Source organism: Calypte anna, chromosome 5 (assembly GCF_003957555.1).
Source record: "Calypte anna isolate BGI_N300 chromosome 5, bCalAnn1_v1.p, whole genome shotgun sequence".
NCBI lineage: Eukaryota > Metazoa > Chordata > Aves > Apodiformes > Trochilidae > Calypte > Calypte anna.
Genome location: NC_044250.1, coordinates 13,910,430 through 13,924,751, shown reverse-complemented (window position 1 = coordinate 13,924,751; position 14,322 = coordinate 13,910,430). Strand labels below are relative to the sequence as shown.

Genomic DNA, 14,322 nt, shown 5'->3' with positions numbered 1-14,322 from the left:
AAAAACAAACCACCCCACAAATAGCAAAAAACACAACCAAACTTTTTTTTGTATTTGAATGGTGTACCTAGAGATGAAAAAAAAAGCTTTGCATGCTGAAAAACAACTGAAAAAAATAAGAATATCAGTTGAGACAGAATAGAGCTTCTATAATCTGTCCCACAGAGGTCATGGTGTAGCTTTACTTTTACCCTGCACAGGTTTGTTCTGAACAGATGAGGCAGTCACAGCAAAGTGAGGACTCTGATAATCCAGGTTTTGCTGCTGCTTCATTACACAGCCTCCTTCTGCTCTACCAAATGCATCACTGATGGGCAGCAAATGGAAGGCTTTGGTGTTCCCAGTCTGTGCCATGTAGACACAGGGGACTGAAGAGCAGATCTGGGAATCTGTCTGGAATGCAAGTGGAGCTACCAAGGTGCAAGTAATGAAACCTCTCTTGTGTGTGAATTTTTATATATCACCATGATGAAGCCCAAGCCTTCTTTCCTCATTAATCTATGTACTTCATATGCTGTTCAGAGATCTTTTATTTTTTTTTTCAGATATTAAGTTGTCCTACGGTTTTAATATTCTGTCCCTACCAGCCTGAGGACAGCTGTCCTCACTGCTGATTCTTCCTTTTTTAAAAAGGAATTCCACAGCCCTCTACAATGTTCCTTCTGCTACCAGCAGTTCTGCTGTCTGACCAAAAGGATTTTCCAACATATTTCAGAAGCATGCTTGAAATATGAACAGAGCAGCACTTTCTGACATGCTCAAACCCCCCAGCTTGGTGTTAGTGCACTCAGTGCCAGGAAATGTGGTGGTTTGGTTTTTTTTTCAGAAAGCTGGAAAAAAGGGTTAATCTATACATCCTATACCATTCTTTTTGCAGAGACCAGGTGCTGGCAGCACTTAAAAGAAAAACAACATCTCATGTTTTTTAACAGCCATTTGCTGAAAGCTTAGTTAAGATTCTCTTGAGTCCCACAATAGTAGGGATTAAGAAAAGGGATTAGAAAATTCCCCACAACAAAAAGAACACTTTATCAAATTCAGTTCTGGTGTAATCACAGAGAAAGGTGTATGATACGTGAACAGATAGATTTTGTTTTGGCCATCTCAGAGGCAGGGGGACAACCTCTGCAAAAGCATATTCCTAACACCACCTCCTTCAGCAACCATCATCAAGAATGGAACAAGAACAGTGGATAGAAGCATGAACCTTGCACACTCATATTTCTGCATATATAAACTGAAATCTTGCAGGCAGGAACAAGCAGCTAAAATCTGGAGCAAATCTTATAATGAAATACACATGAAGCAAACAAGATAAAAAGGGGGTGAATTAGTTCAGAAGTTTGAGATTCAATCAAATCTATTCCTGAAGTAGCCAGGAGAGTCTTCAGAGGAAAGCTGCATATTTTTGCCCCTAAAACAGAGGGGAATGCTGTTAAACCTCAGGCAGGTGCCCTTCCTATGCCAGCTTTGGAGACACCTGACAGGGTTATTTCAACACACAGAAGAATTCTAGCAGTCCTCTCCCTCTGGCTATCACTTCATAGGCTGTAGAACAGGTAACCAAAATACAGCTCAGTGTTACAAATACCTCTGAAGAAAGACAGGGACTTCTTCATTAACTTAATACATTGCACATGGTTCACCAACTTTCATAAATGCACCAGGGTGATGACTCCTGCAGCCACCACGAGTGAACAAACAGATGACTATCCCAAAGAAATGGAGGAGTGCACAGCCCACTGGACCACTAGTGAGACAGACACAGCATCTTTCCAGAGCACTGCCTCAAGTCCAGAGCTTCAGAAGGAGACCAGGGGGTTGTATGACTGTGTCAGAACTATCTGTTAGCTTCTAGTGGGGCTGAAAGTCAAGCAGAGCTCAAGTGCTGCAGCCACAACCAGCAGAGACTTTGCTACCTGCATATGCAGTGTGAGAGCCACAGGTCTGGAGGGCAGGAGCCGCCCAGGCTGGCACTGCCAGCCAAGCCCACCTCCCCTCCAGCCTGAGGACAGGACACTCACATCCAAGGACACTCTTCACAAGGACATCTGTGCTTTTATCCACAGAAGAGGCACCACGACCCCCCTCCTGCCTGCTCACACCTTGCCAAAGCACAAGATCCCTCATGCCACTGGGCCTTTCCAAGTAGCTGAGTCCCAAAAGGCTGTCACTGAACAAGGCCTCAGCTCTGCTACAGAAATATCCAGCAAGACACAGCAGGACAGTTAGTGATGGTTGCCCTGAACCATAAATGTCTTGAACTATTTTGGTACAATGGAAAGTTGTGGGAGAGAAAAAGAGCAGGATGAAAATAGCTGACATGGTTCTGAAGAGCGTTTGCCTGTAAGCCCCTTCCCTCCCTTCTCTTCTCTGTCCCCAAACCTCTGCATCAATCAGATTAGTTAATGCTGAACAAGTTTCATCCTAATTACTTTCTAATAGTGCAAACCAGACTAAATTATTGAAAAATGTTTCTATCTAAATTAGGTTAAAAGAGGATCAATTTTTAAAAATATTTGCTTTAGTTCTGCCAATAAAAATAAGCATCCCAGCTACCTCTGGCCATTCCAGTCAAGACAGCAAAGCAGCAGCCACCTCACTCTGCTTCTGTCACCTATGTCACATTTAATGAACATGTTTAAGACAACTTTGCAGGTTCATTTAAAAGATAGAATCCAATAGCTAAATTAAATCAGTTTCTTCCTGACCTTGCTATGGATTATTTGAAGAATAAATAAGGAATTTTTTTTAAATTAAGTGTTGGATATAAAATATATAGTGTCAGCCAGGATGCCAACACAAACTCACCAAGTTATTTGACTGAAACAATCATTATCACACTGTCACTTAATAAAAAGTCCTATACTTTTGAAAAGCACCTGTAAGGATTCCACTTTGTTTGTGATCCCAATGGCACCCCTACCCAGAGTGGGCCTGGTTGGTTTTGGGGGTTTGTTTGTTTGTTGCTTTGGTTGATATCCAAATCAACCCCTGGACACTGCTCTAAGAAAGGAAACTCCTGTGAGAAAAAGGAGTTTTCAGCTATCTATTCCCACAGCCATCCTGTACTATGTGTCCTTATAAACCATCCTGTACTTTATCAGAAGTCATTACACAAGGACATCACAGCTCTGTAGCCCACATCACTCCTCTGTCCTCACACTGTATCACCAATTATTAGTCACCTATCTCAGAGGGACCTCCCAGGAGACTCTAAAAAAGCAACACATTGACTACAAAGCTGCTTGAAGAGCAGTCTCTGAAAATCACCTGCACAGGACCCAAGGTGCCAGGACCCAGCAGGAGCACTGCAGCTCTGATCAGTATTCAAAGGCTGACCCAGGCAGTGAGCACTGAACACTCTGTCCTGGAGTCCTCAGCTCCACAGAATGCTTGTGGGCAGCTCAGTTACTGCTGAGACCAGAGAGGGGAAATCTCATGTGCCTGAGTCTTCCTTCTACTTGGGCTGCTGGAGGTCAGAAAAAAGCACAGCCCTCTGCAAGGAAGCTATCAGTAATCAGCTGCTTCACAAAGCAGAAATATAACAACTAATTAAACAATATTAAAAAGGAGAATAATATTCCAATATGTTTACATGGCATTTTTTCCCCTTCCAAACACAAGTATGAGTTGGGTGGAGGATGGATTGAGAGCAGCCCAGAGGAGAAGGACTTGGGGGTGCTGGTTGATGGAAAGCTCATCATGAGCCAGCAATGTGTGTTTCCAGCCCAGAAACCCAACCATATCCTGAGCTGCATCAAAAGCAGCATGGCCAGAAGGTCAAGGGAGGGGAAGGATTCTGCCCCTCTGCTCTGCTCCCACTTGAAGTTCTATGTTCAACTCCAGAGGCCCAAACACAACAAGTCCAGGGAGCTGTAGAAGCAAGCCCAGAGGAGGGCTACAGAGATGCTCAGAGGGCTGGAGCACCTCTCCCATGCAGACAGGCTGAGAGATGTGGGGTGCTTCAGCCTGGAGAAGGCTCTGACGTGACCTTACAGTGGCCTTCCAGTACCTGAAGAGGGCTACAAGAAAGCTGGAGAGGACTTCTGACATGGGCATATAGTGACAGGACAAGAGATAATGGCTTTAAACTGGAGGGAGGTAGATTTAGGTTTGACATCAGAGGAAATTGTTCAGTGAGAGACTGGAACAGGTTACCCAGGGAAATTGTGGATGCCCCATCCCTAGAACTCCTCAAGGACAGGTTGGACAGGACATTGAGCAATCCAGTGGAAGGTGTCCCTGCCCATGGCAGGGAGGCTGGAACTAGATGATCTTTAAGGTTCTTTCCAACCCAAACCATTCCATGATTCTGCCTCTCTTCAGAACCCACAACTTGTAGAAAACAAAACAATAACATCTATTCTTTCTCCTCCCTAACCATCGACAAAATAATTCCACAATTCATTACAAGAGAGGGAAAAAATAAGATTAACATATTTAAAAAAAAAACCAAAACATCTTAAGTGGAACAAAAGCCCAAATAAAACAGTGCTGAGGAATACACAACTTCACCTCAGCTATGCTGATTAATTTAAAGGGGAGCTGACACTTTTCTAATGGCATTCTATTTCTTTTTAATCATTACAAGTGTGTAGTCTGAGTCCCATCTCTGAAGCGTTAAACACAGTTTAGTAACCCATGTGATGAAATGTACAAGCATCTCCAGAGTTCTTCATAGCTGAATCACTAATAATTTAAGAGTAATAAACTTAACAGTAGCTTTCATAAAAAAATAATTAGAATGGCTGAAAGGACATGTGTTGCTTTTGTTATGTTTTCCCCCCCTTTCTGGTTCAGTTGACTTTCCCCATGCCCTTTAAAACTCTTTTCAGGTTCTCAGGGCTGCTTCTTTATCTCATGAAGCCTTTTTGCTTCCTCACACTTCCCAGTTTTTCTTCCCCATCCTGACTCTCCTCTGGCAGCTCTTACCAATAGGTGATGACACAGACACTATTTGGTACCCATCACCTAGGAGGACTTGGACTTACTTAAAAAAAAAAAAAAAAAAAAAACAGCTTGCACGTTAAAAACTTCAAGAAAGTGAGTTACAAAGTATTTACAACTCATGTAAATAATATACAACTAATTTGCTATTAAAAAAACAAAAACAACACACTGCTTAAGTATTCTACTAGAACAAGTGAGCTTTCCATTTGAGCTCCAGGACAGAGACACAAATGGAGGACAACTTAGAGAGGAGACAGGAACCCCATCCCTTGTCCATTGTGAATGTCTGCAACTCCTTGGCAGCCTGGGGAGCATGGAGAGGGAGTGGTGATGATGATGGTTCCCAGTTCTGCTGAAGAAAGCAGCCTGAAATGCAGTGGGGTGTTTACAAGACCACACTCAGCACAAACATGAAATCCTGTGAGCTCACCATGGAGCCATATGCAGGCCTGACCAAGAGAAGGAACATGACTTCATCTGAACTTTCAGATTGATGAATCCTCTGTACAGACCACAGAAAACTCAGCAATGCTGCAGGTGGGCAGGCTCAGCAGTGGGATTCAATACCCTCTGCCCCATACTCCCTCTGGAATGGATGGTAAAGCATTGCAGGAAGGTGGGATTCATCTCATTTACCTTCAGAAGTGCTAAAAAAGGAGCTGCTGCTCCTCCTGGCAGCCTGGCACTGCACCCCTGCATGCTACCACATCTTTAACCCTGGGGTTCTTTACCAGCAACGAAGGGGATGAGGCTCAGCTGTGGCTCTACATTTCAAGAAACCCCAGCACAGCTGTCACCAACAAGCCATTTTTGGCCTAATTAAGGTACCTCATGGTTTCTTTTTTCACACTTTCTTAAGCACTAATACCTCAATTTTGCAATAAGGAAACTTTGATTGGACTATTTACCAGTGTTCTTACACTGTCTGAGCAATTTTGCAGATCAGGATGAGTTTATTTTTACAGAACAAAACCTAAGAAAAGCAAGATGAAGCAAGGCAAGGTCAGATAAGGCACCTGAATTATATATTCAAGAAGAGAAGTAAAAAAACCCAGTCTGTCATCTAAATAAAGTTTTTGTGACTTCCCATTTCTCTCTAATGGGGTGCAAAAGGAGATCACTATTTTGTAGTGGAGTTCTTTTAATGCTATTGCTCCCTCTAGGAACAGCTTAGCAAAATAAAGTTATGCTATTAATTCTAAGCCCAAGATGCTCTGCATACAACTTTTTCTTGCTTTCAGAAGTTTTACAGTATATGTGGGGGAGGGAAGCAAATAAAATTATGCAGTTTCTGCATGTACTTCATTTGGATGACAAAGTGCAAGGTTACATTATACTTTTCCAAAAGCATGAGCCCAACAAATCATAAAAATCTGTTTCCCTGCTAAGTCACAGGAAGTTACCTACACTTTCAACTGCCATAGATGCTGAACAAAAGGTTTGGCAATTCTTCCCTCCAGAGACACCCATCTATTTTCATCTGGGACTGCTGCCAATAGAACAGCTACCAAAAACTTCAAAGGGTTCAAAGCATGACCAGCAAGCCGCTGGCCAAAGGATTTTATGATATGACCAGCTGTGTAACACCAGATTGAATTAGAGACAGCCCCCCCTTCCCTTCTAAACCAGCCCTCCCCCCCCCCCCCAAAAAAAAAGAAAAAAACTTGTAAAGAAGGGATGTTAAACTTGTTAAAAAGCTGAAAAATGAACCTGAGTTCCTCCAACTGATGTTTTCTACAGGAAAATATTTTCATTAAGGGGAAAAACACACACACACACAATTTACTGCTATATAGTACTTTTTTAAGAGCAACTCAAAGCAGTTCTTCTCACCAAGCCTATTTTAAACCACTGAACTAAACTAGTTTTAAGTTGTAGCCACTGCTCAGCCACTTTTAAACCAAAACACTCTGTTTTAATAAATGGCTCCCCTAAACTCGCTTGGAGAGAGAGGAGAGGTGAGTCAACAGAGGAAAGGGATAATGTTTCTGTTGACAAACATTCAACAACTGGCAACTGAAAGTAGGAAACAGGGACAAAGGAAAGCTTGCCAAATAAAGCCATGCCAGAGCGGCGCTGCCATTCTTCACAGACCCCAGGAAAAAACCTGAACCACACACAACCAAAAAAAAGCTGCAGTTGTTGAAGAGCAAGGCTGCTAATCCTAGTATTTGTGGTGACATTTTTCCCAGCAAACCAGGATGGGTCAGAACTCCTCCGAATCAAATTGCCTCATGTCCTTTGCCAAAGTGTCTGGTTTTGGTCTCAATAGTCCACGTCTCAGTGTTCACATAAATCTTTTTGAGTTACATGAGTAAGTTTTTCCCCTCATCTTACGACATTGCTGTAGAAAACATGCCAAAGCACATGTAGTGCCTTGGTCAGCCTCCTTATTCAGGAAAGTCAGGACCTTCACCGCCTGCTTACGTCCCCGGAAATTTAGTTTTCAAGGAAGGGCAAACAAAACTTGACCGCAGCGCTACGGGCGGACAACTGTTCCTCTCGAAGCGGCTATCGCTATTCCAACTCCTGCCCTCTCAGGCTGCTACACGAGACCCAGAGGCAGCCAAAAGCAACCCCCCCGCTCCCCCCTTCCAGACACCAGAGGAGCTGAGCAGAATCGGGCAGCCGGGCCACATTTGTCCCTGCTCCATCTCCCTACTCGTTCCTCCCGAGCCGGGACACCCGCCCTGCCCGCCCCCGGCAGCCCCGCGGGGCACCCGCCCGCCGGACCCGTCCTTACCGCAGCACTTTGCCCACCGCCTGCAGGACCATTTTACAGCTTAACCCGGGTTTGGGACTCTGAGCGAGGACGGGCCGTTCACCGGGGAGGCTGCAGTGATCCCCAACCATGGTAGGACGGGAGGGGAGCAGAGCGGGGGAACTGCCCGTGTGCTCGGCGCGGCTCTCCCCGGGCAGCAGCCGCCCGGCCCGGCCCGGCCCCGCCAATGGGCAGAGGCTCAGGGGGCGGCGGCAGCCGCGGCTCCTCCGCCCGCCCGAGGCCGCCCCTGAACCGGCCCTGCCGGGCCCAGGAGGGCGGAGGCCTGGGGCCAGGGCCCCGCCCCGGACGGGCAGCGGGGCCGGGTTACACAAGGCTGGCATCCCGTGGAGCCAGGCAGGGCTGTGGCACACGGGGCAGAAAGGTCTGAGAGCAGCGGCGGAGCTGCGAGGGAGAGGGAGAGAAGGAAGAAGGGAAGGAGGGAAGGAAAGAAGGGAAAGGAGGGAGCAGCCCAGCCCTCCAGAGCCCACCGAAGCAGCGCTGCCAGCACCACCGCCCATTACAAACTCCTCTGCCAGTGCATTGGGCAGGCAAAAAGCAAGCAGGGCAAAGCGGATTTGCCAGGAGAAGGGTGCCACAGGGGCAAACATGTGGCTGTTCCTGTCTGCAGGATGGGTGATGAGGCCATGCTGGACCCTCGGCCAGAAATGGGAATAATTATGGATTTGGGTTGCTCTCTCGGGACACAGCAACAAATAAGGGCACGGGCTAGCCCAAGAGCAGAGCTAGAGCTGTTCTGCCAGGAACAGTTTTACATCCTAAATGTCAGCCCAGCAATGATACCAAGACCTTGATTGGAGGGGTTTAAACAGAGGAAGGGTGAAGAGAACTAAAACCATAAGCAGCAAGAGCCTTGTCATGACCAGAGTTAAGAGCAGGCACCTGGTCCTCAGAGGATGAGTGATGAAGCAGAATCCTCAAACCAAGAACTGCTATAGCACATCAGCAGTTTTAGACAGAGAAAACACTTTGCTGTCAGTTTTCCTAACAGACTTAAGGTGCTCTCTGTCCAGCTCCTTCAACCCCCACATAACCACCATTTGACACACAGCTTTTGGACAGGCAGCTGTGCCCACGGCTTCCTGCTAGAGCATTTAGAGCCAAATCACAACCAAATGTGGTGGGTGTGGTGTAACATAACCTAAAACAAAAAGCCTTGAGGACATCTCTTACTCTGCAACACTAAAATCTGACCCTGTGATATCTCAGAGAAATTGGGGGATCTGCCAGTTTGGGGACACCTGCAGTGCAGGCAGCAGTCAGAAGGAGCAGCTCCCCAGAATGGTATCACCAAGCACCCTGGTTCAGTTACTAAGAAGGCATCTTCCCAACAGGCTTGTTGAATTAAACCTAGCAGTAATCATGCCATTGCTGCCATCACCAGCCCAGCACCAGTTGGTCAAAGCAGGTGGAAGCGTGGCTGCTGTCTGCACAAACCCAGGAAACTGCAGGCATGGGACACACCTGGGAAGATAAATGTGCTACTCTCCTTCCCAAAATTCCTACCCAGGCAGCCCTGTTTGCCAGTTACATGCTGCCTCTACTCACACATCCAAGTTAGGCCTCCACATCCTTGTGAAGCTGGAGGTATTTTTATTCCTACTCTCTGAGCAATCCACTTAAGATGGAGTTTGAACTTCCCTGATAGCATGCTGGAAGCCTGCAGCTCAACCCACCCAGCACTTCATACAGATCATCCAGCTCTTGAGAAACCCCATGTTCAGTCAATTTTATCCCCAAGTAACAGTGACTTGTCACAGTTACACTAAAAAGCAACAGTGCTGGCAAAGGAGGAAGGACACCTGCCAAGAGAGCAGTCGCTCTCGTTTTGTTGACCAGTGAAATCTGCACAGAGAGAATGTTGTTTGCTAAAAAAAAAAAAACCCACCCTAGAACAACAAGACTGTGATATAAAGCAGCTTAAGTTTTATTAAAAGTCTGTCTATCCAAAGTAAATTAAAGAAAAATCCAAGGGTCAAACCAAAATAAATAGAGCTCTGTGGTATTACAACTGTATTAGGAAAGCTGACCTCCCTGTGACTCTGCCTGCTCAACATTCACTCTTCAGAGAGGGAGCTTCAATGATTTCACACAGGTTAGGAACTTATGCTCTCAAGTTAAAACTGATAGATCAAGTCAAATAAAAATGATATCTTTTTACTGTGACCCAGATAAATGACCCACTTCTCTATTCTGTTTGCTTCTGCATCAAACCAGCATTTTGCTTTCCTCTTCCTTAGCCACACATCTCTGCAGCACCCTTTCCAACCTTTCCTCCACCTCTCAGTTTTCCTCCATTCAAGCAGTACAACTTTTTTAGGCCAACTGCATGCTACAGTTTACCTGTAGTACTGGATTTTATGCAAGCTGTAGGAAAACCCATCATCTCAAAGACAATTTTAAATGCTCCAAAAGACAAAAGTTATTCTAGGAAGCATGATTTAAGCACACACTTTATATGGCATCAACAGAATTTAACACATGTGCAGTACAGATTCTCACACTTTAAAAAGATCTGGAGCACATGTGCAGACACAAATGGGTTTACTTGAAAACTGCTGCATTCAGAAAGAGAAAGATTCAGTCTAAAAGCAATGTATTTATTTGAGTATGGCTACTGGTCTGATCTCTACATATGCAAATGCTGAAGGATCCTGCATCTGCACTTTCAGGATCTGATATCTTGCCTATTTACATCCATTTTCACTTGCTCCCTCAACATCCTCTGCAGGTAACAACTGGTGATGTGACCTCAGCACTGAGGTGCTTCAGCAGTGGTAAAGCCCCTAAACTGACCTGTCAGGCTTGAAAAACTGTGGAGTTGTACATTGAAGTCATCACCAGAATGTTAACAGAAATATCCATGAATTGAGCTACCAGATTTATGATTTGCATGGAGTCCTATAGATATGTCAGCCAAGGAGAATTATCACAGAGTAAAGGCACAAAACAGAACACTGGGAGCCCCTTCTCTTTATATAGGTACATAGGTGCTTACACACCACTTATGGAAAGTTTTCTTGATCCAAACTACTAAGCCAAGGCACAGAAGTTATAAATTTTATGAATAAAGCTTTGTCTTTATAACGATGTTATATGCAACAGTTACACAACTACATATTTATTTACCCCTTTTAGAGTTCCATAAAAATTACCTGTAAATCAGGCACCAGAGGGATGTATGTTAGTACCCAGAGGTCTGGCAAAGAAAGCAAGTTGTATCAACCCAGACAAGCAAACAATGTCAAGCTGGGAGGGGAAATCAGAACCATTATTTTGATTAAGGCACAATTCAGCATTTATATGTACAGAAATTATGCCCTATAACATCAGGTTGTAATGTGCCATTTTAAATGAAACTAAAGTTTATTGTGTGCCCTTGCCTTACATAGAACAATTCCATTTTACTAGATAATTATCCCTTTTGCTTAACTTCTGTGAGCCCAGCTACCACCTAGTCAAGTACCCTTTCCAGTTCCCTCACAGTGTATCCCCATTTCTCTGGAAGCATTTTAAATCAGCTATGAAAACATTTTATCCTTTAGTTTGCCCCTAAGCTGAGATTACATTTACTCTCCATTTTGTCATCCTCACACAACAGCAAAGATGACAAGAGAAATTCTCTATACAGACAGTAAAGGCATGGATTTTGGACAGAAAACAGACTAGAGTCAAAGCTGCTTCAGTCTTAAAGTAGTTTAGAGGTGGTTCTAGTGAAGGGGGAAATAAAAGATTTCCAGGGTATATTTCCAGCTTCACTTCTGAGATAACAGCAGGAGAAATCAGTCTTACAAGTCTTATCAACAGTGGCCCCACACCCTGCAGAAAGTTTGGGCATAAAAAATTGATCTTAAAAGCCACACATTTGTAGGTGACAAGGTGCCTGCATTTGCTGCTTTACTGAAAGCACTGGTAACAATCAGTATCTATCCTGCAGCCACCACCTCTGCCTTGATCAATACTCAGGGGAGGTTTCTTCAGAGAAAAAAGCAGTACACTATATATATTCTCACCTAATTCATATCATTATACAGAATCACTTGCAGCAAGAACAGAAAAATACCTCAAATACCAGTAAAGCTTCACCAAGAACACGTTATGGTATTTTGGAAAGGATGCACAAAATAAGAACCAAGGGTTCATTAAATATCACTTCAATAAAAAAGGGGAGGGGGGGGAGGAGGGGAGAAGAGGAAAAAGGGGAAAATAAATGCTGATGTACAAACAGAAATAGTGATTTCAGAGGTACTGTATTTCTGGCACGTGTGTAGGCACATGTATTGTTCTGAAACTCCTGAAATGTGAAGTTAAACCAGGTTCATCAAGAAGTGTGTATGCCTGAGAGCTGAAGAACATGAATGTGTTGAAGAAAGAAGAAACAGCAGCAGCTCAGCAGCAGATACTCAAATACCAGCACTGAACCCAGTAACTATTAGGAAAGGATGGGATGGTCACACTCAGATGCTATGTGGAGAAGTGATGTGATTTTTAATCACCTTTATTCCAATTGGTTCTCCTGAGTCAGCCCACTCCAAGTAGCAGAGGTCTCTGCAAAACACCCACTGGCATGACACTTGTTTTCTGGGTGGTGGCTGTTCCAGGCAAGTTTGTGGCAAGCAGATTCTGAGTCAAAGAACTGCCATGGAGTTGGACAGAAACATCAGATTCAGACCTTAGTTTCTCATATCCCTGAAAACTCATCACTGTATTAAAACTCATTTCTTTTTTAAAAGTCATTCTGCTGAATCCCAGACAAGTTCCAAGATCACTGCACTCTGCTCAGTTCCCCTGCTTGCAATTGAGAAGATTCTTTGTTTTCTTTACTAAGCTGTTGCATACCATTATGTAGCACCCCAGCTCAGTGATGAAGCAGTCTCTATATGGTACCTTTCTTATATAGTTAATTCAAAAATAACAGCACATCACAATGATACAGCCTCAGAAGGGAGTTCTCTTCTTTCTAGTTTGCAAAACAATATACTTAGCACTACTACTGAAATATAAATAAAAATAAACTGGAAATTATTTGCAAATAAACAGCTCAACTCTATCACCTTCATAAAGCTGTATTCCATATAGACAAAGTTTCCTGGGTAAAAGGTTAGCAATAGCTCGAAGTGACACTGAAGCTCAAGTGCCTGGCAACATCTGTCTCAAAAAGGATGAAATCCCCCTGTTTTTTATAATTTAAGTATGCAAGCAGGAGAGAGGAAAACACAAACAAGTAAAGATGTGCCAGCAGATCTAATGCATTTATTATTCTGAGTGCCCAGAAGGATGTCTTTTGACACACACATCTTCCAGATCAAGTCCAAGGACAGAGTCTTAGGAAGCAGAATACCTGCTGATGGCTGCATGGGATGTTCCCAGTGTAAAAACTGAGATCCTTCATGTATACTGCTGGAGCCACTGTTAGTTCCTCCACTGAGACAACCCAAATGAGAATTTCATCCTCCATTTTACCATTACTTTTTTTTTTCTTGCCCTAATTTTGAAGTGTAACTAGGCTGCACTCCAGGAAAGCATTAGTGCATGATGCATTTGATATAGAAGAGCTCAAATGAAAGACTCCTGTTATTTTCCTTCTCCCCCCCAAATATGCTGGACTTCAAGCTTCACATCAAGATGTAAAAACTTCTACAACTTGGTTAGAAGTTCTCCCCAGAGATTGTTTAACATATTTGGAGCTACTTGCTACATATATACACAACACTCCTTGTAAGTTTTACAACACAGCCACTGTTTTTGCAGGCTTGGGTAAATATGGCATGAAAAACAAAACCCTAATTGCAAATTGGCATGGAACTCTAGACTAAGGAGTCAAAGGTGTAATCAGCACAGGAAAGGAGGGTATCTGTGTCAGCATTGCTACTGCCCAGGACTATCTGCATTTGGGTGGGAAAGGCAGAGAAGGGAAAAGGGGAGATGCTGGGAGAGAACTTGCAGAGTTTTCCCAGACAGACAGAGAGCCACTAAGGAAACTCAACTTTCCCTCCTCCTTGGTGCTACAAAAGGCTTCGTTTTAGTACACCTTATCTGGTAATGCCATGTTTAGATTACAGCAGGAGAAAAAAACCCATTATTGAAATAAGCATGAAATTTTCTGTATAAGATTTTCCTCCAGGCATGCATTACTTAATATAAGCTCTGTGTTACAGATTAAACAGGGGAAACTATTCCTGGTACTTGCAGAATAATTCCTTAGCTACTACTTTTACAGAGCAGAACCATAAAATCCACAAGTCACAAACTTGGTTCCCACCCAGAGCACATGAGCACAGAACTCAGAACACAAATGCTGCATCCCAGCCTTGCAGGCCCAGCACTGAGCAGAGCAACAGGAGCTCAGTAACACTTTCTGCTATTTAACCACTGCAAGCAAGCACCTAACTTTAAAACTTTAAACCTGATAGTTTAAATTTATGAAACACATGAAAAAATTTCCAGCAGTTATTCAGCTGTCTGAACACTGTTTGCTCTGCATCAGCTCAGCCCAGAGGAGGGGCCACTCCATAGCTCTGAAGTAAAACCTGTTTGGTCAGGGAGCATGTAAAAGCTTGCACTGGAGATGGACACAGGGCTAGAGAAAG

The 14,322-nt window shown here is 43.9% G+C and overlaps 1 protein-coding gene across 2 annotated transcripts in view; it reads right to left on the bottom strand.

Moving 5' to 3' along the window:
• MOB2 (MOB kinase activator 2) overlaps positions 1 to 14,322 on the bottom strand; it is a 113,989-nt gene that overhangs the window by 23,579 nt on the left and 76,088 nt on the right. The window contains exon 1 of one of the 2 annotated variants that reach the window (XM_030451298.1): positions 7,697 to 7,934. The exons of the other annotated variant lie outside the window; for it this stretch is intronic. Within the exon in view, the coding sequence (XP_030307158.1) occupies positions 7,697 to 7,806 (110 nt within the window). The 5' untranslated portion in view covers positions 7,807 to 7,934. Of the gene's footprint in view, positions 1 to 7,696; positions 7,935 to 14,322 lie in introns of those variants that run through there. 2 annotated transcript variants of the gene reach the window in all.